At 35.8% G+C, this 27,537-nt stretch overlaps 4 protein-coding genes across 5 annotated transcripts; all 4 read left to right on the top strand.

Annotated features, from left to right (window-relative positions):
* The first annotated feature begins 3,626 nt into the window (after positions 1 to 3,626).
* Positions 3,627 to 7,672, top strand: LOC142547774 (serine/threonine-protein kinase PBL27-like). Its single transcript, XM_075656231.1, has 6 exons — positions 3,627 to 3,848; positions 3,944 to 4,122; positions 4,984 to 5,180; positions 5,714 to 5,903; positions 6,326 to 6,717; positions 6,817 to 7,672. Exons 2-6 carry the CDS (start codon positions 3,984 to 3,986, stop codon positions 7,396 to 7,398), a joined length of 1,500 nt encoding a protein of 499 aa, XP_075512346.1. The 5' UTR covers positions 3,627 to 3,848; positions 3,944 to 3,983; the 3' UTR covers positions 7,399 to 7,672.
* An 8,481-nt stretch (positions 7,673 to 16,153) lies between these two features.
* Positions 16,154 to 20,038, top strand: LOC142545048 (E3 ubiquitin-protein ligase MIEL1). The gene is made up of 12 exons (XM_075652037.1): positions 16,154 to 16,708; positions 17,412 to 17,499; positions 17,673 to 17,729; positions 17,825 to 17,857; positions 17,952 to 18,029; positions 18,190 to 18,233; positions 18,320 to 18,360; positions 18,956 to 19,038; positions 19,112 to 19,203; positions 19,304 to 19,373; positions 19,576 to 19,617; positions 19,708 to 20,038. Exons 1-12 carry the CDS (start codon positions 16,653 to 16,655, stop codon positions 19,831 to 19,833), a joined length of 810 nt encoding a protein of 269 aa, XP_075508152.1. The 5' UTR covers positions 16,154 to 16,652; the 3' UTR covers positions 19,834 to 20,038.
* A 1,547-nt stretch (positions 20,039 to 21,585) lies between these two features.
* Positions 21,586 to 22,489, top strand: LOC142545049 (uncharacterized). Its single transcript, XM_075652038.1, has 2 exons — positions 21,586 to 21,936; positions 22,049 to 22,489. Exons 1-2 carry the CDS (start codon positions 21,671 to 21,673, stop codon positions 22,407 to 22,409), a joined length of 627 nt encoding a protein of 208 aa, XP_075508153.1. The 5' UTR covers positions 21,586 to 21,670; the 3' UTR covers positions 22,410 to 22,489.
* Positions 22,490 to 23,646: 1,157 nt separating this feature from the next.
* Positions 23,647 to 26,084, top strand: LOC142547775 (uncharacterized). 2 transcript variants are annotated; one of them, XR_012820728.1, is made up of 6 exons: positions 23,647 to 23,975; positions 24,312 to 24,412; positions 24,579 to 25,228; positions 25,309 to 25,506; positions 25,609 to 25,698; positions 25,800 to 26,084. XR_012820728.1 is itself a non-coding variant. In XM_075656232.1 (5 exons), the coding sequence occupies exons 1-5, from the start codon at positions 23,818 to 23,820 to the stop codon at positions 25,645 to 25,647; spliced, it is 1,146 nt and encodes a 381-aa protein (XP_075512347.1). In that variant the 5' UTR covers positions 23,648 to 23,817; the 3' UTR covers positions 25,648 to 26,084. The 2 variants fall into 2 exon arrangements, 1 of the variants encoding a protein (XP_075512347.1); XM_075656232.1 differs by having other exon boundaries at positions 23,648 to 23,975; positions 25,609 to 26,084.
* Positions 26,085 to 27,537: the final 1,453 nt, after the last annotated feature.

Below are 27,537 nucleotides of genomic sequence, written 5' to 3' on the forward strand. Positions count from 1 at the left end.
CTCTTGTATCTAAGAAAGATTCTCTCCATATCATTCTAGCATTAGTTGCACATTTTGACTTAGATTTGCAACAAATGGATGTGAAAACAGCTTTTCTCAATGGAGAACTAGAGGAAGAGATTTATTTGAAACAACCTGAAGGATTTTCTCTAGTAATGGTGAGTAATTGGTTTGTAAGCTTAAAAAATCTATATATGGATTGAAACAAGCTTCCCGTCAATGGTATTTAAAATTTTATTATGTTATCTCTTCATTCGGATTCGTTGAGAACCTCATGGATCAATGTATATACCAGAAAGTCAGTGGGAGCAAGATTTGTTTCCTTATTCCATATGTGGATGATATATTACTTGCAACCAATGATAAGGGTCTGTTATATGAGGTGAAACAATTCCTCTCTAGAAACTTTGATATGAAGGATATGGGCGATGCATCTTATGTCATTGGCATTGAGATACATAGAGACAAAATTCGAGGTATTATAGGTCTGTCTCAAGAAACCTATATCAACAAAGTTTTAGAGAGATATCGGATGAAAGATTGTTCACTAAGTATAGCTCCCGTTGTGAAAGGTGATAAATTCAATTTGACCCAATGCCCAAAGAATGATCTAGAGCGGGAACAAATGAAAAACATTCCTTATGGTTCTGCTATCGAAAGCTTGATATATGCTCAGGTTTGCACTAGACCTGACATTGCATTTGTTGTTGGGATGTTGGGAAGATATCAGAGTAATCCAGGTTTAGATCACTGGAAAGCTGCAAAGAAAGTAATGAGGTACTTTCAAGGGACCAAAGATTATATGCTTATGTTCAGACGAACTGAGAATTTGGAAGTAATTGGCTACTCTGATTCAGACTACGTTGGCTGCATTGATTCAAGAAAATCCACTTCAGGATATATTTTCATGCTAGCTGGTGGAGCTGTATCTTGGAGAAGTGCAAAGCAGACATTGACTGCTACTTCCACTATGGAAGCTGAGTTCGTATCTTGTTTTGAGGGAACCTCAGATGGTGTATGGTTGAAGAGTTTCATTTCAGGGCTTAGAATTATGGATTCTATATATAGGCCATTAAGAATATATTGTGACAATTCAGCTGCTGTTTTTATGGCTAAAAATAACAAAAGTGGTAGTCGAAGCAAGCACATCGACATTAAGTATTTAGCCATACGAGAACGTGTTAAAGATAAGAAGTTACTTATCGAGCACATTAGCACTGAATTGATGATTACGGATCCTTTGACAAGGGCATGCCACCATTGAAATTTAAGGATCATACAGAAAGAATGAGACTTGGTTCCTTTATGTAATTTTGTTGTAAGAACAAATTTAATGAAACTATGATGTGATATTTTCTCATATTTGTTGTGTACACATTCATTGATTTGAGAAATATCAATAAAGTTGGACCTCGAATAAACATTGGGTTTATTCATTAAGTTATACATATTTGAGAGACATAATACATTGTAATACATGGAAGATAATATTCGTTTTAAGATGACCTATCGTCATGATTCATGTATTTTGTTTTCTCCTATGATAAATGAGATATATGTGTCAAGTGGGAGAACGTAAGAAAAACGTGACACATATTAAAAAAAGTAGCGTGTACAAATTGATATTGGCGTCGGCCAAGAAAATTTAGATGCGTACACGATTCTCCTTCTGAATCTCGGCTCCCGATACACTCATCGATGGTATGAGAAACGCCTATAAATAGAGCGATTGAGGTCCCAAAGCACACACCTCATAAGAAATATACACCATCTACAGAGAGCGTGAAGTGCTTAGAAGACATCAATCGGAGAAAAATCAGAATAACTTAAAAATTTTCAATGGCCAGAGGTAACACTCGATTTATTTCCGCATATTGATTATCATGTTTATATAAGTGCAGAAACATGATTTTTAGAAAAAATTCTAACAGAACATACATTATAAGATGAAAATTATATTTCGTTATTTTTGGAAACCTAATCTCTCGATCGTGGAACATACGTACATTATAAGATGAAAATTATATTTCGTTCTTCTTGGATATAGGTTCATAGCGATGAACTATACTGAGCTTCAAGACACACAATTTAATTCTTCTAAATCTTAGGCTGATTTTTTCGAAGTGAATTTGAAAAAAAAGAATTTTTTGTTGTATATTTTGACTACTGGGTATATGTATATATGCATATAGGCAAAACAACCAACCTATTAAAAGCAAAATTAAATTTTGTTTGATGACGAAAAAAGCATTTGAAAGGTTTTTAGCTAATCTGAAAATTCAAATTTAAATTTTCAGATGACAGACATCTATTCATGTTTATGTAGCTATGTTCTTGGTCAACTGTCGGATTTTTTTTTTATATTTAGAATTATTCATTGAAGAACTGAGTATATTAAAACAATTTAATTTTAAATATATTTTTATGGTCTTGAGATTAAAATACAAATTTCACAAAAACTCTTGTGAGAGGATCTCACGAATCAATTTCGTGGGTCGAATATCTTATTTAGATCATTCATGAAAAATTATTACTTTTTATGTTAAGAGTATTACTTTTTATTGTGAATATCGGTAGGGTTGGCCCGTCTCACAAATAAAGATTCGTGAAGCCGTCTCACAAGAGACTTACTCTACAAGTTTAATATGATTTTTTCCTTTTAACATTAAAAAATGATTTTTCTAAAGACATAATTCATGTAAAACCGAGCTGTCTTCTATCAATTTTTTTATAAATGTGTTTTTAAGATTTACTGAGATTAAAATATAAATTTAATATTTTTACTTTTTAACGTTTAATATGATGTTTTCTCATTAATACATTAATGCATTCGGTGCATATATTTAATATGATATTTTCTCATTAATGTATTAATTGATTAGATACGTATATTTAATATTATTTTCCTATACTATTTTCAGTAATAATTTTAGGCGAAAAATTTTTGATTCTATTTTTTTCATATTTTTCTGCTTTTATATATAATATATATATATATATATATATATATATAGTATAGTATAGATATCAATAAATTGAATAAACGGTAGATTTTAACTTAAAAATGATTAAAACTAATGCTCATGTTCGAGTTTGATTTGATTTGATATTCTTAAAAATCGAATTTTTTGGAGTTGAGATCCAGTTATACGTAAATTATTCGAGTTTGATTTAACGCATAAATTTCATTAAATCAAGTTCGAGTTTCAACTTGAACTTTGAATATTTCATTATTTTCTAAGTCGAATCAAATATAATTCTACATGATAAATTCCTCAATGTTGGGAGACAAGTAAATGGCGGAATCTCAACTGAAAATTTTGTTAGAATTTATTTTTACATCGTCCTCTTTATTTTAGAGTAAATGTACATAAAAATTTCAAATGAATTGTTAATTCCCACTTGGCCCCTAAAATTTAGTAAAATATGAGTCTAACCCAAGAAGTATTGTATGCTGTACATAGATTTCACATAGTAGTCTATTCCAAGAAGACTGCCGACTACGCACACTCCATTCACCTAATTTCGCTCACGCAAAATTTAAACTAAAAAAAAAAAAGAGATAAAATATCTTCTTTTTGACTTTTCACCACTCACGTTTTATTTTATTTCCATTATTACATGAAAAATGTACACATTTATGCATCAACACAATTTTCTTCACTATATATTGCAATATTCTTTCATGTTTCCTTTTCTTGCTTTACCTTTGTCTTAAAGAATCAAGATTTTCTTCGATTTGTTGATCTGCTTTTTCTTTTAAAACGAGCTGTGTACGTACTGATCTCTTGTCTTGATCTGTTCTGAGTGATCGACGAGTTGCCGGTTCCTCATAATCTTATCTAAAGGTGGGATTTTTATGAGATGGGATACTTGGAATAGCTGTTAAAATTTACTATATTTGTTCAAAATTATGTAATTGGAAGATTGTATATTGATTCAGTGTGAGAATCTTGCGGTTGTTTTATTGTTCTGGAGGTGATATGGGGTGTTTTCCTTGTTTTGGATCATCAAAAGAAGAAGGGTGTGATAATAACAATGGAATTAAGGAAGTTGCTAAGGAGTCTGTTAAAGAAGGACTAGCAGCTCAGTCTAACAGTCATTTGAAGGGAGTTAGCTCTGGTATTTAATTTTGACCCTTTTCTCCAATTTTTGAATTTTATATTTTCTTGAATTTTGGGGGTTCATGAGTGTGTTTGAATGTCATAAATATGAGTTATTTTGTTTGTTTGATTTTCTTTGCGATGTGATGCAATATGGTTGGTTTCACAGCCTTGATCCGTGGTTATTTTGTATTTTTTTCTTTTTAGTGATTTGAATTTGCTGGTCCAAGGGCCAAGGCACATGGTTTTTTTTTTTTTTTATGAAGAATTAAAGTTTTGGCTTGTTGGTTTATTTCTCATTTTGCTGTAATATTTATCAGGCTATCGATTATGCCGTGTCTTTGAACTTTTGCCTTTCTTTGTTGAAATGTTGCCTTAGATTGGATTGTTGGAGACAGATTCTCTGTTTTATTTGGTTTTTAATTTATTTTGAATTCTAATTGAACATGATAAATGGGGATACTGGTAACAGTTTATATTGCTCGACCCATAATTTCCTGAATTGAGCTATATCTTGATATAAGAAAGAAGGTGAAGTGGGTAGGGTAAATGCATAATTTCCTGAATTGAGCTATATCTTGATATAAGAAAGAAGGTGAAGTGGGTAGGGTAAATGCAGGTGACTTGCTATTATGAGTTGGATCCCTATGAGATTTGAGATGCATATTGAGTGAAATCAGATGTAGATAGTGGAATGTGTTTGGTTCAGGATATTGAATTATTTTGATTAGTGTAGGTTAAGTATGTGAGATGCTATGTTGTTCAAGAGGCAGTCATGATTCATTTCCTTTTTGAAATTTTGTGAATGTGTTGATGTCTTGGCTTCGAGATTTTTCAAATAATCTATTTTTAATTTTGCATTTGCCTCAATGCATTTCAGATAAATCAAAATCACGGATTGGCAATGAGTCTAAGAAGGAAACTGCCATTGCCAAAGAGCCAATAGCCCATATTGCTGCACAAACATTTACTTTCCGTGAACTTGCTGCAGCCACAAAGAACTTTAGACCAGAGTGTTTGCTTGGTGAAGGTGGTTTTGGACGTGTTTATAAAGGTCGACTGGAAAGCACATGCCAGGTAGATTGTTTTGGTTATTGTGAATAAATCATATTGCTATTACTTCAAAATTTCCCTTCTTTATGTCAAGTTTGAAGTTGAACTAGTCAAGACTTATGATCAATCGCTTCTGGCCGTAGTAAATCATAGTTGTGGCAATGATGCAGTTAAAATCTTTTAACTGTACACTAACTAATCCACCACTTTTTGGTCGTTATGGCACATAGGAAATCCCATAGAATGTGTGATAACTATTGCTATCCAACCTTTGTTTTCACAACAGTTGCATCTACTTGAAATTTATGGCAATCAAACATATGACATTAGCCATGATTCGAATGTCTTGGATTCCAAAACAGCCTAGAGACCATGGTTTGCTGGGTGTTTAATATAGGTAGCCACACATAACAATGGGATTAATTATTACTACCCAGCCAAGAAATATTGACTTTTTTAAAAAATATTCTTTGAATAAATATGATGTCTTAGTACGTTACTCACGATGCTGAGTCATTTTATTTACATGAAGTGGGAAAACCTATGCTTTTTTGCAGGTGGTTGCGGTGAAACAGCTTGACAGGAATGGCCTTCAAGGGAATAGAGAATTTTTGGTGGAGGTTCTTATGCTTAGCCTCTTACACCATCAAAACCTTGTCAATTTAATTGGATATTGTGCTGATGGCGACCAACGGCTTCTTGTTTATGAGTACATGCCATTTGGATCGCTAGAGGACCATTTACATGGTTAGCATAAAATTTTATTATTTATCACAAATCTATTCGTCTACATTAAATCTCAAGAAGTTGAGAGTAATTTGAACCAAAATCAGCATCTTTGGCTGTGAATACTTGGTTAATATTACTGTGTTTAAAATGCATGAACAGCTAGATATCAATACAAAAGCTTACTGAAAAATGGACCACTTCATGTGATTTCTTGGCTTGTATGGAGTACTATGGAACTTGAGCGAGCAAGACCACTAATATTGCAAAATGTTTTTCGTTCATTAGTGTTGCTACACTCGAAATTCTAACATATCATCTTCTTTACCACTTTTGGACTTGTTATTGATAAAATCCTTGATTACGGCCATGTTTGTCATCCATCGTTTCATCTGATGATACTATTTAGTGATTTATCCAACTTTATTTCCATGTTTCTGTAGATCTTCAACCAGATAAAGAACCATTGGACTGGAATACAAGAATGAAGATCGCTGCTGGTGCAGCAAAGGGGTTGGAGTATTTGCATGACAAAGCGAATCCCCCGGTTATATACAGAGACTTAAAATCTTCAAATATTCTCCTCGATGAAGGATTCTTCCCCAAGTTATCAGATTTTGGACTTGCAAAACTCGGACCTGTTGGGGATAAAACACATGTCTCAACGAGGGTGATGGGGACTTATGGTTATTGTGCTCCTGAATATGCCATGACCGGCCAACTTACACTGAAGTCTGACGTGTACAGTTTTGGAGTTGTATTTCTCGAAATCATCACCGGCCGAAAGGCTATTGACAACACCAAGGGAGCGGGGGAGAATAATCTTGTCGCATGGGTAAGTTGATAAACTATTCTTGCAAAGGGGAAATTACATGTTAATTCTTTAATTAATATATCTTGAAATGGCCTATAATGGTTTCTTGTTCACTTTTAGGCAAGGCCTCTTTTCAAAGATCGAAGAAAGTTTCCGAAAATGGCTGATCCTCTGTTGCAAGGTCGATATCCAATTCGTGGGCTTTATCAAGCATTGGCAGTAGCAGCCATGTGCTTGCAAGAGCAAGCTGCCACAAGACCTCTCATCGGAGACGTCGTGACCGCTTTGACTTATTTAGCATCCCAAAGTTACGATCCTAATGCACCCGTCTCACAAGGTAACAAGATCGGTCCATCTAGACCCACAACCAGACTCCGGGCTGACCAGAGGAGTATATCTGATGGAACTGATAACCTAGATGAGTCCACCACCCAGGGTTCCCCATCCAGTCATAAAAACTCCCCCAATTTGAGAAAGAGGGAGTTCAACAACGGGGCAGAGTTGAGAAGGGTCGAAACTGGATGTGGGTCAGGTCGTAAATGGGGTTTGGAAGAATCAGAACAACCCGATTCTCAGAGAAATAGCCCTGGTGGCAAGGCAAGGGAGACTCCAAGAAACCGGGACTTAGACAGGGAACGTGCAGTTGCTGAGGCCAAAGTTTGGGGTGAGAATTGGAGGGAAAGAAAGCGCATGAACGAATGACATCGTTTATCTGTCTAAGGATCCATTTCCTTGGAGAGGATGACACACCAAGAACTGAGCTTCAGGTTTTATCTAAAAACGCGAAGCTTCATTATCCAATTTTCATGCATTGTTTTTTACTTGTCCTCTCATCATTCTTGTAGTTTGATATTAGGCTGAATAGTTCAGTAACTTCATCACAGAAACCGAGGTTTTTACGATATTATATGGAAGAACGGGTGTATGGAATGTGTTAAATATATGTATTTAAAGAAGTTAGGGAAGATTTCAAATTTGTGATCCTTGTTTTACTTGTCCACTACATGAGGATGCTTCCTTTGGTTTTGGGTAACAGAGCCAATTGGGATGTTAATCTTGTGTTGTATAGTTACACTGTGTGTGGATATTTGAGTCAAATGAGTCTCTTGTCATCGGCTTATTGAATGACGAAATGACCTTTCAACCCCTCACTCGGTTTTCCGGAATATTGTGGTGAAATAGGAATTTACCCTTTTGTAAAATCATACTTGCTCTATAAGATTAAAAAATAAATAATTAAGGTTGGATCCTGGCCGAATGAATTGAATTGTAATTAATGGATTTAATTGTGTCAATTAGGTGCTTTTATTTATTTCAACAATGAATAACAAATAACAAAAAATGGATCTTAGCTGAATTATTTTAATTAGAATTAATGATTTGATTATGTTAATTAGGTGCTTTTATTTATTTCAACAATGAACATATTTCAATGGTGCATGAACCACTTTGAATTTGTGTATGGACTACTTAAAGAACCAGCAGACAACTATGGAAGAACAAAAACCTTAACTTTTTACAACAAAATTATTATGTAAAAGGTGTTCATAAATAAACTTTGCAGATAGTTTGGGGAATTATAATAACAGTATGTTTGGTTCTTTCGAAATATGGATTTGGATTTGAATTTGGATTTGGATTTGAAATCGGATTTGGAAATTCAAGTAGTTTGAAATTCTATTTGATGTTTGGTTTAAAATTTAAAAATAGTATTTACAAATCCATTTCTTGTTTGGAGAAAAAAATTCGAATTTGGAATTTTAAAATTTTACTAAGCTACCCTTAGAAATCGTCTAAATATAAATAAAATTTGATGAGATTTGGATAAAAAAAAAAGTAATTGTATGTTTTTAAAATCCAAATTCCATCAAATCTTATCAAATTTGATGAGATTTGGATATACTCATTGAAATCCCAAGAAATCCCATAAAATTCTTAACAAATCCGAATTTTTTTTTTATTCATATTGTCAAACAGTAAAAATAGGATTTGAAATCCAAATCCCATGAAATCCTCCCAAATCCTGGTTGTCAAACACACTGTAAGTATTAAGATAATAAAATTTAAATAAAATTTAAATAATCTTTAAAAGTAAGTTGGCCATTTTATTTTTAAAAAAATGTTTTATAAGACCTTAGCGGCCTATTCTTGAATATTAGGTTATATATTTCGCAGAAAAAAATTTAAACAAACACTTGCAAAAACTTTATTGATTATTTAAAATTTTGAACAACTTATAAACTTAGGCACACATAGGTATTACCATGGTGTCTAGGGTAAAAACTAAGAGTGAAAACGAGTCGAGGAGATGATCATACACTGATTACAAAAGATTAAGCTCGACCTCGAGCTCAAAATAAAAGGGTTCGGTTCTCTTGAGATCTGTTCTTGGAAAGGCTCTACTTCTTGGAAATGTGCTTTTAGTGACATTAACGGCCATGCTTGGATTCCCCACAATTTTTTGAGCAATTGCTGATGGATTGGAGGGGAAGAAATTAAAGAAAGGAAATTAACTCTAAATAAGAAATGAAATGAGATTAATTGTGTTCTTGGTTTGGTGTGATTTTATTTACATTTATGCAATTAACCATTATCAAACCACCCTTCATGATTATTATAACAATAATCAATTATTCTTGTTTCTCTTTAGTTATAATTATTCTTATTTCTAATGCATGGTGTGCCATGCAAATAATAAATCTACTCTATTTTATTAAAGCAAGAAGTCAACATAATAATTGAATTGTCTTTTTGGTATGATCGATTTCAAAGTACAACCTTCATTGCGACCCATCATTTTTTCAATTTAAAATAAAACTGTTTTTCTTTTGTACCACGATGATGCATGTGACATTTATGGATGCAAACTAGTCGAGTCGAACAATATCAGGTTCAAGCTCCGCTTGTTTTAAAATTATTAATCCCGCGAATAGCTCGAGTTCGGCTCGTTAATATCTCGTTTATCATGTTTAATAAATCTGACTCGAGCTCAACTTATTAAGCGAGCTCGTTTTCGAACTCGTTAAATAAGATAATTTTTTACCTCATTAAACAAGCTCGTTTTCGAACTCATCGAATATTCTTAGTCAAAAAGATCAACTAAGATATGAGAATTTAATAGGGTAAATTTCTCATTTTATAGTCTTTCAATCACTTCCCTTATGTTAGGTGAGTTTTTAATGAGGTGGGGCCCACGCGGAATTTAAAAATCAGAAAATGAAATCCCACATCGGGAAATTTTCTGTTTTGGCTTAAGAATTCTGGTTATAAATAGAGCTCAACTCCTTCAGTTATTGTATCCCAAAATCAAAAGCTTTTCAGCTTTGATAAAAAAAAAGAGTGCATAGAAAAAAAAGTGTATTTTTTTCTTGAGTGCGGGAATTCTCTTGTGTGAGTTAGAGAAATTATTTTCTCGGTATACTCGGGTTTGGGAGTGTGAGGAATATTGAGTGTATTGGTGTATACACTTATTGTAATATTTCTTCCAGTTATAAAAGTTGCAGTGCTCCGTGGACGTAGCCTATTTTGGGTGAACCTACGTAAATCGTTGTATTCTTGTTGATTGATTATTTTATTCCGCAATTTGGGTACTATATTATCTTCGTGGTCGGCATCGCTTCGGGGTAATTTCCCAACAACTGGTATCAGAGCCTTGTTGTGAAAATTCTTAAAAATTCTGAGTATGCTCTGTGGTTGCAGCCTTGTCTGATCTTCCACATCAGAAAAGATTTTTTAGATTTTTTGCTAAGGCTAGAGAAGTGATGGCCGGAGATGATGGATCAGGGACCGGGAATCAACAAGTTCGACGGAACAGATTTTTCGTTCTGACGGTTACAGATAAGAGATTATCTGTACAGTAAGAAGCTGCATCAACCTCTATCAGGAAAGAAACCAGAAAAGATGGAGGATGATGATTGGGAGCTCCTTGACCGACAGGTTTTAGGTGTCATAAAATTGACCCTAACAAAGAACGTGGCGCATAACGTGGCGGAGGCCAAAACCACGGAGGAGATGATGTCCATTTTGTCGGACATGTACGAAAAGCCATCGGCAAATAATAAAGTACATCTCATGAAAAAGTTATTCAACTTGAAGATGGGAGAAGGTTCTTCGGTGGCAAAACACATAAATGAATTCAACACGATTGTCTCCCAGCTGACATAAGTGGACATCAAATTTGATGATGAGATTCGGGCACTTATTCTTCTGGCGTCTTTACCAGACAATTGGGAACCGATGCGGGCAGCGGTTAGCAACTCTGTTGGAAAAGGGAAACTACAACTCAATGATGTTAGAGATCAAATCCTTGCTGAAGAAGTTCGCAGGAAAGACTCGGGTGAAGCAACATCATCGAGATCTGTTCTAAATCTTGATAACAGAGGAAGAGGCAGGAGTGGTGAAAGGAGTTCCAACCGATGGCGCGGTAGATCCAAATCAAGAAATGGAAAAGACAAAAACATCTTTGAAAAGAATATGAAGTGCTGGAGCTGTGGTGAGACTGGACACCTGAAAAAGAACTGCAGATCAACGAAGAATAATGCAAATGCTGTCACTGAGGAAGTACATGATGCTCTTCTATTATCCATGGAAAGCTCTGTTGATTCTTGGGTTATGGACTCGGGAGCTTCGTTTCATACCACTGGTGACCGCGATGTATTTGATAATTACATCGCTGGAGATTACGGAAAAGTTTTCCTGGCTGATGGAAAACCCTTGGAAATTGTTGGTATGGGTGATGTACGAATGAAGATGTCAAATGGATCTGTCTGGAAAATCAACAAAGTCAGACATGTACCAAAATTGACACGCAATCTGATCTCGGTGGGATAGCTCGATGATGAAGGCCACAATGTGACTTTCGGTGATGGTTCCTGGAAAGTGAACAAAGGAGCCATGATTGTTGCTCGAGGAAAGAAAACTGGAACACTGTATATGACTTCCAGTTGCAGAGACACACTAGCAGCTGTGGAAGCTGGAGCCAATTCAAGTCTATGGCATTATAGACTTGGACATATGAGTGAGAAGGGAATGAAGATGTTGGTGTCAAAAGGAAAGCTACCAGAATTAAAGACTGTTGAACACCAACTATGTGAAAGCTGTATCCTTGGAAAGCAAAAGAAGGTGAGCTTTTCAAAAGGCGGTAGAGAACCAAAAGCAGCAAAGTTGGAGCTGGTTCATACTGATGTATGGGGACCATCTCCTTGTGACATCCATGGAGGCTCGAGATACTATGTCACATTCATTGACGATTCGAGTAGAAAAGTTTGGGTTTATTTTCTGAAAAATAAATCTGATGTTTACGAGACCTTTAAAAGGTGGAAAGCCATGGTGAAAAATGAGACCAACTTGAAGGTGAAGTGCTTACGGTCTGACAATGGTGGAGAATATGAAGATGATGAGTTTAAAAAATATTGTGCACAGAACGGGATCAAGATGGAGAAAACCATTCCTGGTACACCTCAACAGAATGGTGTAGCTGAAAGGATGAATATGACCACGAATGAACGAGCAAGGAGCATGAGATTGCATTCTGGATTGCCAAAATCATTCTGGGCTGATGCTGTTAACACTGCAGCATATCTGATCAACAAAGGACCTTCGATACCGCTTGACTGCAGAATACCCGAAGAGGTATGGAGCGGCAAAGAAGTAAACCTTTCTTTCTTGAAAGTGTTTGGATGTCTATCCTATGTTCATATTGATTCAGCAAGCAGAACAAAACTTGATCCGAAATCAAAGAAGTGCTTCTTTATTGGTTATGGAGATAATGAGTTTGGTTATCGTTTCTGGGATGACCAAAATCGGAAGATCATTCGGAGCAGGGATGTAATATTTAATGAGAATCTGTACAAGGACAAGTCAGACATTGGAGTTGGAGATGAATGTCCTGAAGTCAAGAAGACTGATGAAGTGCCATTGACATATATTCCTGTGAATGAATCGAAAACCAGTAACCAGGAAGATGAAGAAGAAACTGCACAAGATGATGACCCACAAACTCCGGTGATTGAACTCAGGAGATCTTTGAGAATCATTAGACCACCTGAGAGGTACTCCTCTGCACTTCACTATATTTTGCTGACAGACAAAGGTGAACCGGAGACCTATGAAGAGGCAATGCAAAATGATGATTCAACCAAGTGGGAGTTGGCCATGGAGGATGAGATGGATTCACTGTCATCCAATCAGACGTGGGAGTTGACAGAACTTCCACAAGGCAAAAAAGCGTTACATAACAAGTGGGTGTACCGGTTAAAAGAAGAGCATGATGGTAGCAAGCGGTACAAGGCAAGACTTGTTGTAAAAGACTTCCAACAACGGGAAGGAATTGATTACACCGAAATTTTCTCTCCGGTGGTTAAATTAACCACTATCAGGACAGTACTTGGACTAGTGGCGAAGGAAGACTTACATTTGGAGCAGTTGGATGTAAAGACTGTGTTTCTTCACGGTGACCTAGATGAAAAAATTTATATGAAACAGCCACAGGGCTTTGAAGTACGGGAAAAAGAGAGAATGGTGTGCAAACTTCATAAGAGCTTGTACGGTCTCAAACAAGCTCCAAGACAGTGGTACAAGAAGTTTGATGGATTCATGAGTGAAAATGGTTTCCTAAGGTGTCAAGCTGATCACTGCTGTTATATGAAAAGGTTTGACGGTTCTTATATCATACTACTGCTATATGTAGATGATATGCTGATAGCTGGAACTTGCCTGGAAGAAATTGATAAACTCAAGAAAGATTTATCAAAGGAATTTGCCATGAAGGATTTGGGTGCTGCAAAGCAAATCCTTGGAATGAGGATCTTTAGAGACCGGGTGAATGGATTCTTGAAGTTATCTCAAGAAGAGTACGTGAAAAAGGTGGTTAAAAGATTTAATATGGATGAAGCTAAATCTGTGAGTACTCCTTTGGCTAGCCATTTCAAACTAACCAAAGCACAATCACCATCGACGGAGAAGGAGAAGGCTTATATGAATAAGGTTCCTTATGCTTCTGCTGTCGGAAGCCTCATGTATGCAATGGTGTGTACAAGACCAGACATAGCACATGCAGTGGGAGTCGTGAGCAGGTTTATGAGTAATCCAGGAAAGCAACACTGGGAAGCAGTTAAGTGGATTCTCAGGTATTTGAAAGGTACTGCTAGTTGTTCTTTATGCTTCAGGAGGTCAAAATTGGGCTTACAGGGTTTTGTCGATGCCGATATGGGTGGTGACCTGGATGACAGGAAAAGTACTACCGGTTATGTGTTCACATTAGGTGGTACAATTGTAAGCTGGGTGTCTAAGCTGCAAAAGATTGTTGCGCTTTCGACTACAGATGCTGAGTATGTTGCAGTTACAGAAGCTAGCAAGGAGATGATATGGTTGAGATCCTTTCTGGAAGAATTGGGTCAGAAGCTTGAAGATAGCACGTTACACTGTGACAGTCAGAGTGCTATTCACTTAGCAAAAAATCCTGTTTATCATGCTAGGACAAAGCATATACAGGTTAGGTACCATTTCATCAGATCGGTGCTGGAAGATGGAATCTTGATGCTGGAGAAGATTCCTGGAAGTAAGAATCCAGCCGATATGCTCACAAAGACAGTAACCATTGACAAACTGAAGTTGTGTTCAACTTCAGTCGGACTGCAAGTATAAATGGAGATATATGAGCTGCTGCAATGATGGTGTGAAGACATGATTGAAATCAAGTCTTCAAGTGAGAGAATTGTTAGGTGAGTTTTTAATGAGGTGGGGCCCACGCGGAATTTAAAAATCAGAAAATGAAATCCCACATCGGGATATTTTCTGTTTTGGCTTAAGAATTATGGTTATAAATAGAGCTCAACTCCTTCAGTTATTGTATCCCAAAATCAAAAGCTTTTCAGCTTTGATAAAAAAATAGAGTGCATAGAAAAAAAATGTATTTTTTTTTTAAGTGCGGGAATTCTCTTGTGTGAGTTAGAGAAATTATTTTCTCGGTATACTCGGGTTTGGGAGTGTGAGGAATATTGAGTGTATTGGTGTATACACTTATTGTAATATTTCTTGCAGTTATAAAAGTTGCAGTGCTCCGTGAACGTAGCCTATTTTGGGTGAACCACGTAAATCGTTGTGTTCTTGTTGATTGATTATTTTATTCCGCAATTTGGGTACTATATTATCTTCGTGGTCGGCATCGCTTCGGGGTAATTTCCCAACACCTTACACTCTATTTCGACGTGAGATAATGCAAGTTATTATTGTATACTCAAGATCCAAAACCTAGTTGAGTTCAAGCTCGAGTTCACGAAAATGTTCGCAAGCTTACTAGCCAAATATCATCGAACTCGAGTTCGGTTCGATAAAATTGTCGAACTTATCGAGCCGACTTAACGAACAATTTCGAATGACTTTTTTTATCGAATCAAAATTTGAATAGCTTGCGAGTAGCTTTATTCATTTACATATTTGATGACATGTAAATAGTTAAAATAAAGCTTGTGAAATGATAAAGCCCATGAGAGTAAATAAAATAAAGAGATCCAAGAAAGTTTATTTATTTATTTTATTTAATTAGGGTTTATTTTCCAGCATTTTGCGGTAGTAGATGATCAAGTACGATGTTGGGAATGGGCAACACCCCATTTCAGTTGACATCATTCTTAGGACTTCTAGCGAAATCGTGTTTCGCTTTCTGCAAAGTATGGGAAGCAACGTGTCAACGACGTATAAACTATTGAAAGAGTAAAAAATATCTAATTTCCATCCATACATTTTATTTATTTTGGAGAAGTTTGTTTACATACCATCCCACTTAATATGTACGTGTAAAATTTTGACTTAACCAAATGAGACCACTGCATCAAATTAAGACAAAAACTTGTGTGAAACGGTCTCACGTATCGTATTTTATGAGACATATATCTTATTTGGATCATCCATGAAAAAATATTACTTTTTATGTTAAGAGTATCACTTTTTTATTGAGAATATCGGTAGAGTTGACCCGTCTCACAGGTAAAAATTCGTGAGACCTACTCTCAAATTAGTGGGCATCGAGTATCGACCATCTGGATTTAGGATGAACATATCACATCAACTAAACGTGAAGAGGGAAATTTTTCTGATGAATGTTTCATTTCAATTAATTTGGGTTCATCTATTTGTTCCTCATTCCGAACTATCGTCGAGATGATTTAATTTAAAAATTTATATTATATGATTTACCATATGTCATATAATACAATAATCTAAGAATATCATAATTCAATATAACGCTAATCCATTATTAAAATATTAACTAATCCCAATATGTCCAAAATAAGAGACAATAAAAAAATTCCGTGGTCGATGATTTATAATTTATTTAATACCAAAATATCTAACTTAAATGTTAGATATTCAATTATAACAAATCTTTATTCCAAATTTTTTTTAAAGACCTTATTGTTGTTCATGAAATATGAATGTGGTGTCTGTCTGGAACACTTATCCTCACAAACAAAGGTGGAGAATTGACCAAAAGGATGGAGGAATTATAGAGAAATCAATCCCCACATCGCTTCAGTTCAACTCAAAAACAAACATGAAAAAAAGTACGGGCCACACGATTTCAACTCTCAGCATGAAATCAAGAAAATCAGCACTATTTTCTTGAGACTGCTTTCTCATTGGCCTATCTATGCGGTGCTGTGTCCCCCTTGTCACCAACTACTTAGTCTCTATCACGCCACCTTATCTTCTTTCCATTAAAGCTATCGTGCAACACTTTCCAAATATAGTAATTTAAGGGCCACAATAATTAAAAAAATGGGGGGTTTGTTTTGTTTCAGGCCATTAAATGAAGGGGTATATAAAGGGTCACTGCCCGTTTGGTATAAAAATATGGTGGTATTTTTGGTTTGAGAAATTTTGGATTTTGGGCACATCTCATCTTCCCCTAATCCACTTTTGCGCCTCGGCTTGTGCTGTCGTTTTATCGGTTGGAAATGCTTATGGAAGGCGCCTCGAAAGATCGCCTAACTTTTGGGAAGATGGGCTATGGGTAAATTTTGGTTTTTTCTTGTTATTTAATGTATACGTGCTTGTGTGTTCAGATAATTCATGGGGATTTTTTTTTTATTTATAATTTCTCTGTTCATGAATTACTCGTGATATATGAAAGCATTCCATCATTGTGGAAAGAAATGAATCATCTAGCTGCTTAACTAGCTAGAATTTTGGTATATGTTTGCTTGTGTGTTCAGATACTGTCACACTTTTCTTGGAGCCAAATTTGTATTCTGGTGATACATTATGCATGAAAATTGAATCTTTTCGACTCTCTGTTTCACAGCTATGTTCAGGGCCCTTGTAATTTGTTTAAAAATATTAGTTTTGCCCATATTTCTTTTGTTTGGTTATGATGTGTAGTATTCTTGTTTTTTTTAAGTTCCATTATTATCCTCTTTAGCGAGAAAGGGTTCTGTAGTATTTGCTGTAAGCTCATGTTTTACTCGTTATTGATAGTTCGATTTCCGCATAAGTATGAGTTTGTACTATCTGGATTTCTCTTATAAAGCATAAGATTTTTGGGACAAGAGATGAAGCTAGCCGATTAGCTATTTTGGGGCTAGACATATATAAAATTTTCAGTATCCAGCTGCGGAGTATATATATTCTACAAGTATCATTTGATAGACCATCAAAAATCCAGATATTGAATCTTTTCTTTTTTTAAAAAAATAATAATTTTGATCTTGTTGTAGGTGCAAGCATTATAGAAGAAGATGCAAGATTCGAACTCCATGCTGCAACGAGGTCTATGATTGTCGCCACTGCCACAATGAAGCAGCGGTAACCTATTATTCCTCTCTTTATCACGGTCTCCAATTCTTGGGCGGAAATGGATCTTCCTTGTGGAAATACACCTCCTAATTCAAACTTGTAGAAATTGTATATTTGAATGATTGACAAAGACTATGTTTTTGATCTGGTTTTTATGGATTTCATTCTGTGTGAATCATCAGAATATGCTGCGTAATGTTTTTGATCGCCATGAAATGGTCCGGTACGATGTGAAGCAAGTATGTTTCTCAAAGAAATTTTAATTTCATATGCTGCAATCTTCTTGGTATAGGATTTTATTGAAGATTTATTTAAATTCTTGCTAATATTGCAGGTTATTTGTTCTGTTTGTGACACAGAGCAGCCCGTAGGTTTTCTTCCATTGTTTCGTGACACTCTTTGTTCTATAATTCTATGTTCAGAGTGATTAAAGATAATTGTCTTCTTTCGTGTTGATCTAGGTTGCGCGTGTTTGTACAAATTGTGGCGTAAACATGGGAGAATACTTTTGCGAAGTGTGCAAATTTTTTGATGATGATGTAATAAACCTGCTACCTTACAGAAACAGATAACCAAAGTAGTTCAATATTTAGTCTTTTTCACCATTTTCATACCTTTTAGTCGAGCTCAAAATGTTTATAAAATTTCTTTTACGACCTTTGAAATCTCAACGACGAAATTTGTGTTTACTTGGTGCAGATAGACAAAGGACTATTTCATTGCGATGACTGTGGAATCTGCAGGTTAGTGAACTGACAAACATGCGTTAATACGGATGTTTGATTTTGGAGTGCTTGTGAAAATTGATCGAATGTATTTTTTTTGTTAGAATTGGTGGTCGCGAGAACTTCTTTCACTGCAACAAATGTGGTATGCTTTAACTGTTACCTATTCGATCGATTTAACTAAATTTCCTGTCACATGTCGTCAGAATCTGTTGGAACAATGCCTGATTATGTTCTCTTCTTTTAAGTTTGTATATTTCTTAGTTCGTCCTAAAACAAATATCATGATTCTGTGATAGTAATTAAGCTAAACAGTCCCTAAACCTAGACGGTAAGTGAACCAAACTGCTTATGGCAGCTCGATCAAGACCTGAGTCAAGTTCGAGTAACAATTTGAATCGTGCTTGCTTGCTTTTCTATTTCTCCAGCCATATACTTTACTGCCGAAAAGAGTATTTTTATTGATGTAACGTCAAACTCGAACGCTAGCTCTATCGATGATGTTTGAAAAGATTGAGAATAATATTGTGCTCACAAATTACTATTCTTAGTAAGCAATTTCCTATCATATTAACTGTAATTAAAGTTTATATTTAACTCGTTCTTCGATCTCTCGCCACATAAAACTTAAAATCTTGAGATTTGCTTATTTCAAGGAGCATTGAGGTTACCCTTTTGTAACATGTAACTGTATTTTCCATAAGGTCTATTTTCATCCCATTTTAAGTTTACTTGTGCAGGGTCTTGTTATTCGGTTAGTTTACGGAACAATCACTTGTGCGTGGAGAACTCCATGAGGCATCATTGTCCAATATGCTACGAGGTCTTCCTCTAGTTTTCTTAAATGTCCGGTATATAATCTAACTTGCGATTTAAAAAATAAATCATATTTGCAGTATCTGTTCGACTCATTGAAAGACACGGCTGTCATGAAATGTGGACACACGATGCATTGTGAATGTTACCATGAGATGATAAAGCGTGAGAAGTAAAGTGCAGTCTCCTTGGAGAATTATTTTTGAACATTTTTACGATCCACTAATCATATTTACACGATTTGCTGGATCTTTCATGGAATGTGGACGTAGGTACTGCTGCCCAATATGCTCAAGATCCATCATGGATATGTCCCGAGCATGGGAGATGATAGATGAGGAGGTAATTCATGTTATTCTGTCTTTAAAATCAGGGGTATAAACAAATCACATCGAGCCGATCCCTATTTATATTAAGATATTCGAATTTATCGAGCTTGCTCGATCTTCGAAAGCTAAACTATGTTGGACTTGATCGACTCAATTTACTTCCACCACTTGCCCGCCCTTTGCTGTCTCACTTTAAAATGTTCCCATATACACAGATTGAAGCAACTGTCATGCCAGATGAATACAGACACAAGAAGGTATTTAACTCATAGCAACCTTGCTATATTACTCTAAAATCTCATGAAAGCTTCCATTTCCTTAAAAACACATCCCCCAATGCTTTACAGGTTTGGATTCTTTGTAACGACTGCAACGACACTACCGAGGTTAACTTCCACATAATTGGCCAAAAATGCAGCCATTGTGGATCATACAATACACGCACAATCGCGCCTCCAGTTCTCCCACAGTAAGCCCTTGCCGTTAATCGGATTGGATTCTTTTGTATTGTTGCACTAAAAGCTAGTGCAGCGAGCCAGAAAACGACTTACAAACACTTTCTGACTCGAAATCAATGTGTATGTATTATATAAGTTCGTTGGAGACCGGTCCTTTTTTCTTGTCATTTACAGTGTGCTCTTTATTATATTGGAAACAAAAGATATTCTGTTTACTCGACCATCTGCGGGGGCTACTTTCTCACTTCTTCATTTGGATAAACCACAAGTATATATATTCATCCATGGAAGTAGAAAAGCCATGCTTGGGTATTCTGACGTTAACATGTTGGTTCATGGCCACATTTTTCCCCACAATAGAACTAGCCAAACAAACTGTGGTGCAAATAAACATTCACGTATACTTGTGCCCCACCGCGATCAATTTCAGTTCAAGAAACAACTTTCTTGAACAGAACTTGTCGAAGAACTCGATAGAATCAGTAGAGCTCCATTTGCTACAATTTCGTGGACTTCCTCCTAAGCTAGCATACGACTGAGACCGATCACATAGGCTTGATCTTCTTAAGGTCATAGCTTCCAGATGTCCAATTCCAGCTTTTCCAACATCATCCATTCTAGCTTAAGCTGCATTCTGATGATATTCAGAATCTTTTAACCTTGGGCTCCCAAACTTGTTCCCTTGCAACCGTCTGCGGACTGTCCAATTCGCGGCACTTGGACCAAGCAACTGATCAGTCAACCAGCATCAGTACATATATCAAGTCAGACGCCAAAGATCCCAACTTCTCGTTCCCACAAACATGTCTTGCATGGCAATGAGTAACCAAAAATACTCCTCTCTAATCATGAAAGTAACCATCTTCATTAGTAAAAATTATTATAAAAACCTATTTTGGTTCTTATTAGTTAATCTATATTACTATATAAATTCCCATGAAATACGTCGTTATATTTTTCTATACTTCTAAATTTTTAAATGATCATGCGATTGATATTATGAAAAAATTTATATTACAGTAGTTTTTTCATACAAAAACTATTTAATAGGAACAGATTATAATATGTATGCAGAGGCATGACAAAAACTTGTGTGAGACGGTCTCACGGGTTATATTTTGTGAGACGAATCTCTTATTCGGGTCATCCATAAAAAGTATTATTTTTTATGCTAAGAGTATTACTTTTTATTGTGAATATCGGTAGGGTTAACCCGTCTCACAAATAAAGATTCGTGAGACCGTCTCACAAGAGACCTACTCCAGAGACATTAGTAAAATTAAATATCTGAAATAAGATAAATAATATTCTATATATGTAAGCCGACGGTGTAAACATGGATTTGTATTGAAGAATGACAAGTACAACAATAGGCAAAAACTTGTGTGAGACGGTCTCACAGGTCGTATTTTGAAAGACAGATCTCTTATTTGGGTCATTCATGAAAACATATTATTTTTTATGCTAAGAGTATTACTTTTTATTATGAATATCGGTAGGGTTGATCAGTCTCACATATAAAGATTCGTGAGACCGTCTCACAAGAGACCAACTCACAATAATAACGAGTATGAAGAGATTCAAAATATAGGGATAAATTCGAAATTGGAATCAAATTTCATCCAAAAAAAAAACAAAATTAATAATAATAATTAGAAAAGAAAAACCACCGCCCATCAAATTTCATGCCATTTTAATTGAAGCATCACTCCGTCCCTTGAATGGACATTGTTCATTTGCCAAATAATTTCAAGCCATCAGTCATAATTATTATACACAAAACAAATCCCTCCTAACTTTCTTGACTCTCTTTTCCTACAATACTTGTGGAAGGGAGACAAAGAACACGACCATGTCTTCCAAGCACTTCTTGCCATTGGCATTAATCCTCCTCATTTGCCTTGGCCTCGAGTCTCCTCCGGTCGCTGCAGCCCTTCGCCACCACCTTCTCCCCCATATCAGCCACATCCAAAGAACCTCCGGCCTCCAAGAAACCACTCTCATTCAAAAGGCGTGCCACGGTTTAGGCGATTATGAATCGGATTGCTTATCCACCCTGCAATCCTCAGCTCCACACCAAAAAAATGACCCCAATGGATTGGCTTTCTTCATTCTCAGGTAAAGTACTGATATTCAGAACAAATATTGAATTAAAAAGACCATGCATTTCAACCGGAAAACATATATTAAATTAAATAACTAATTTTATTTATTTATTTTGATTTCCTAGGTTCGTGGAAGATCGCGCAGCCAATCTCTCATTCAAGATAAAAAAATTTGCCGCGACTCCATATCTTCCTCCAACTCTTCAATCCGCGCTGAGCGAGTGCATGGATCAGTACAATCCCGTCGATGATCTGATCGAGGACGCGATCAATGCAGTGCTGGCGAACGTATATTCCGACGCAGAGAAGTTCATGGATGCCGCGATCGCAAACATCGCGTCTTGCGATTCTCAGATCAAATCCTTCCATTCCGACGACGATAAATCGGGGGAAGAACACGTCCGAATCGCCAAAGATGTGAGTGAGAGCAATGCTTTCTTTAGTAACATGCTGTTTGCCGCTTTCAACATTCTCAGAAAAGATTGAAGTGTGGAGAATACATGTCTATTGTATTTTTTGTTTATTTGAGATAATATGTTTTATTTATTTAAATATAAAAAATAAGAAATAATATGTCATCATAGAACTAAAAATATACTTCTTCCTCAAAATATAAGGAAAAATTATTAATGAAGATGAGTGATATTTTTTATTGAGATTTATAATAATGAGGATAATATTAATTTGAAAATGATTAATTGTCTTGCTCCCTTTCTTTACCTGTTTGATTTTAAGGTTAAAATTTATTTCCATCCCCGATATTTAAAATCATTTTCAAATTCATCCCTCGCCTTTTAGGGATGACATTAAGACAGGGCTGTGGGCAAGTTTGTCATCTCCATTCCCATCCTCGAATTCTATCTCCAACCCATATTCGTCCCGATCTCTGCTTTTTCGGGTTCGGGACGAAACCGCAGGGATCAAATTCTCATCTCTACATTCATCCCTGTTTCAAAATTATTGATGGAACAAGATGACGACGGGTTCACGGATATTTCCTAAACTCTAACCCCAAACCCGAAAAAATCGGAGATCTCCGTCTCTATTTCGAGTTTTCTCCGTGGGGTCCCAAACACATGAGAAAAATTGTCATCCCTACTCGCCTTTCACCGGAATAAGGTCATAAAGTAATTTTGTCTCTTAAATAATAAAAACAAGTTAATAAAATTCAAATGCCTATTAATTGATTATTATGCAGCATAGCTCCTTTTTGTGTTCGTTTTACGAATTTAGCCATAATTAAATTTTTAAAATTTTCTTCATTTAACCTTTTATTATAAATGTTGTTCATATAATTTTAATTTAATTATACAAGTTTCTATTTCTATAAAATTGACAAAAAAATTCTTGAAATTGCATTAATAAAATTCAATTTTTTAAAAAGTAAATATTGGAATTATTTATTAGTAAATAAAAAAGGTATTTAAGTAATAAAAAAATTAAAATTGGAGTTATTTTTAGGGGAAGTTGGTGAAAAATCTCCAATCAAAATATTTTTTTGGGTTCACTCCCTACCCACAAAATTGTGGTACTATGTCATACAAAATGTGGTACACTTCATGTGGAAATGTGGTACTAAAAAAGTACCCAGGGACTGAACACAAAAAATCGACGACCGAGGACTGAAGATCAATTTTCCGTTATTTTAACCAGAAAGAGGTCTAAATATTGACATTGAAATAAATTAAAAAATTAGAGCAGCCCGTGATGTTACACTTTGATTGGATTGGATATAAATACGCACCGTGCGTAGAAGAATATTCTCTATCGCCAGACCTCCTATCCTTGGATTCTGCCGCCACTCCACCGCCACATCTGGAATTCTGGCCTTCCGCTTACGGAACTTGTTCCACATATTTATAGCCTAAAGAGTCCTAGCTCATAGAATCGGAGAATGAGCTGCCGGTCGATGTTCCAGATTCAGGGTAAGCAATCGCTTCCGGTGTCACTGCCGAAAACTCATGAGCAGGAGCGCCACTTGAGGCTTTCTTCGTCCGCAGCAGCAGCATGCGCCTTCCGCCGTTTCAAGATCGCCGGAATTTCCTTCAGCAAGTAATTTTTCATTGAGACTGTTAATTTAATCGATTTTGGGTGTTAAGCTTTAGCTTTTCAGCCCTTTCGTTTGCTAATGAAAGTAGAAAATAGATGTGAATTATTTCAGTCCGTGTGGTATTCTGCTTATCTTCCTTTCTTCTTTTTTACCTTCCCTACCCTTTCTGGAATGACTCAATAAAACTGGAGTCTTTAATTTTGATAAATAACTGTTAATTCGACATCGATTTTCTCCTTAATTTGGTAAAAACAAATAAAGGTTTATAAAAATAAAATAATTATGAATTGCTGGGTTTTTAAATTTTGTGATGTGGGATCAACTTTTAATACTTGCAGGGATGCTCAAATTTTTATGGCTTCGGCCAATCACCCTGGCCTACGAGTAACTTCTGCGGAAACAACATTAACTAGTCCTAGTACTACCATCACCAACACTGGTATGTTCTGTAATTAGTTCATTAGTTAACTTACTTCTTGCTACTTGGAAGGTATGCGAGGTGTGTAATAATGTGGCCAAAAGTAAATTCAAACTAATTTGTTGTGTGCATAATAGGTTTAGACGTTTCTAAATTATTGGGTATGTCTTTTCATCGGCTAATACAGGTTGGTCAGAATTTTCTGAACGAGTGTCCGGTGAGTGGGATGGATTTAGAGCGGATTTCACCTTGGAGGGGAAGCCTGTTGAATTGCCAGAATCAGTGGTCCCAGAGGCTTACAGAGAATGGGAGGTTCAGGTTTTCGACTGGCAAACCCAATGTCCTACTCTTGCTCACTTCAATCATGGCGTCCCGTATTTCATGTACAAAGCCATTAAGCTTCTTCCCACTGTTGGATGTGAAGCTGATGCCGCTACCAGGTACAGTGTGCAAGAAAGGATTGTAACTCCACCCCATCATTCCGCCTTTGCTTATCAATCTAGTGGATGTTATGTTTCTGTGTGGCCCATTTCCAAGGACGAGATTAAAAGTGTGAATGAAATATTGGAGTTGGAACACTGCTTGATTGATCCTAGGGACAAAGAGTCTCGAGTGAGGATCATTCAAGTCCTCCGGTTTAATAACTCTGAGTTGAGGTTGCAGGATATAAAGGTGTTTGTTGAGCAATGGTATGGCCCCTTTAGAAATGGTGATCAACTAGGTGGATGTGCTATAAGCAATCATGCTTTTGCCACTACACAGCCCTTGAGCGGTTCAAAAGTTACCGGGTCTTGGCAAGGGGTCGGTGCTACCGCCGCATTCCATAATTCTCAAAAAGTAATAACTGCTCACGCGATCATTGTTTTATATGTTCCAATCTTACACGAACCTTATGGAGTCGTGTTGTTATTTCACAGATGATCCAACAACTCGGGGATGAATATGTATGCAAGTCAATTAGAGATGAAGGAGACCTCATATTGCTGCCAAAAAATCTTTGGTGTTCAATCAAGAGAGGAGAAAACAAGGAAACTTATTGTGAAGTTGGCTGGTTGTTGGATCAAGGACAAGCCATCACCTCAAAATGCACCTTTTCAAGTGCTGCGGAGGTCATGGTAATTTAAATACACTTGTTTTCCTATTGTGATCTTATAAAGATCGGTTGCTGCATTACTTTGCCTAAATCACTCATTTGCCAATCACTAAATCTCCTTCAGGAAATCACTATAGCAGTTGAAACTGCAACTTCCGTGTAGTAGTATTTGCTTGCGAGGAGCTTCTATTCTTGGTAGCATGGCTCAGTAAAGGTGGCATATGCTTTCTTGCACTTGCTTATACTTTTGGACACTACCAGTGTACAATATTGTAATGAAAATAAACAATAGTTTGGTCCGACATATTTGAGCAGCTGTAGGTGTGCGTGTCCATGGCTGAAAACACCTCGGTATTCTAGTGGTGAGTACTAGAGAGTTTTGTTTAGGGCTAATGGAGACCATGTTAAGTCAATCAAGGTGTCGAACCCAACACAAGCATAATCATGCGGGACATTTCCTAAGCCAATCACTGCCACGTCAGAGCAAATGGTCAATATATGATCTTCCCTAATCCAGTTGGATCCATCAAGAACCATGCATGCTACATCTTAGTAAAGTCTTTCTTTTTTTTTTAATCTTTTTGTTTTAAAGATACATGCTAGTCATTTTATCAAAAGTTTCGGGGAGTTTTTTTATGTTATTAAATTTCATTTCTTAGTGTAAAGGATAATTTTATTTTATTTGTTTTAATATAGTTTAGATTAAAAAAAGTGAACATATTATTTGAAATGAATAAATGTACATCTAATTTCGTCCATGTGATGGACAATACTTTGACATACCCACAAGTTAATGAAAATTTTTGAATTTTATTTTTACATATATAATTTTTAAGAAAAAAAACATTCAAGCTTGTATTTCTTAAAAAAAACTAAATCATCACCCTCAACTAATTCAAAAAACATTTCAACAAAATAATCCGAGGAGAGAAGCGATTTATTATCAAACTAAACTGGTAAATCTTTTGTGAGATTGTTTTATAGATTTTTTTATGTGTGAGTTGTGTCAATCATATCAATATTTATAATAATAAATAATATTTTTTACATGAAAATTAATGAGCGACTAAAAATCAAATATCAGCATCATAAAATTGACCAATGTGATAATCTTACAAAAGTTTTTCTCTTGACAAAGAGAGCAAAATAATGGTGGAAAATGAGATATTTCACAATTTCAAAGAATAACAAATCGAGGAAGGTTAAATTAATGAAGTTAGGCTGCACTCGTTTAAATTTTAAAATGAATATTTAATTAGTGGGCTTTAACTTGATAAAATAAAAGTGTTATACGTAGTAGCTAATCACCCATCAAGCAAAACGGCGGAAATATCATTCTTCTCCCCTCGATGCTGAAACTGAAAGGATTGTATGTATTTGATAAAAGTACTTCAGGCTTTTCCGTGCGCGCAGCTAGTTATTTATATATAAAATGGTATTTATAATTAAATATATAATAGGCTGCAGAAAGGTCAAAAAAAAATAATAGGTTGGAGAATTGCATCTCTTCTTTTAAATAACACGAAACTATTATTAAGCCATACAACAAAAATAAATGCAGGAGTGTCAGTGATCCATCCTACAATATACGAATCGATATCTTTAGAAGAGCTAAAGTTATGGATGATTTGAAAAACTAAATGGATAGTCCAAATCAGAATCAATATGCAGATTATTTTCTTCAGCAGCCGGGCATGGGGATGCCCGGGGATATTTTCTCTCCGGGCAATCAGGAGTCCGGGCTCTCGTGCAAGCTCCCGAGAACTTTTACCCGGGCTACCTCGAGAACCATACCACACTCAAGTGTATCAGTATGGGCTACCTTATACTTGACAATCATTTCTGTCAGAACGACATGAGTTTGTCGTGTCAGAGAAGTAATCAGAAGTAGGGTATGAGCAGCCGTCTTACCATACTTAGCAGGTGGGCACTGAAAACAAGATAATCATGAGATTTCTTCCTATAAATAACATGTATACTTCTCATTTACAGATTCTGGAATTTTGAACTCTCAAGCACTCACGTATATCACCACATATACATCCATTTTACT

The sequence above is a fragment of the Primulina tabacum genome, chromosome 5, assembly GCF_025594145.1.
Source record: "Primulina tabacum isolate GXHZ01 chromosome 5, ASM2559414v2, whole genome shotgun sequence".
Lineage (NCBI taxonomy): Eukaryota > Viridiplantae > Streptophyta > Magnoliopsida > Lamiales > Gesneriaceae > Primulina > Primulina tabacum.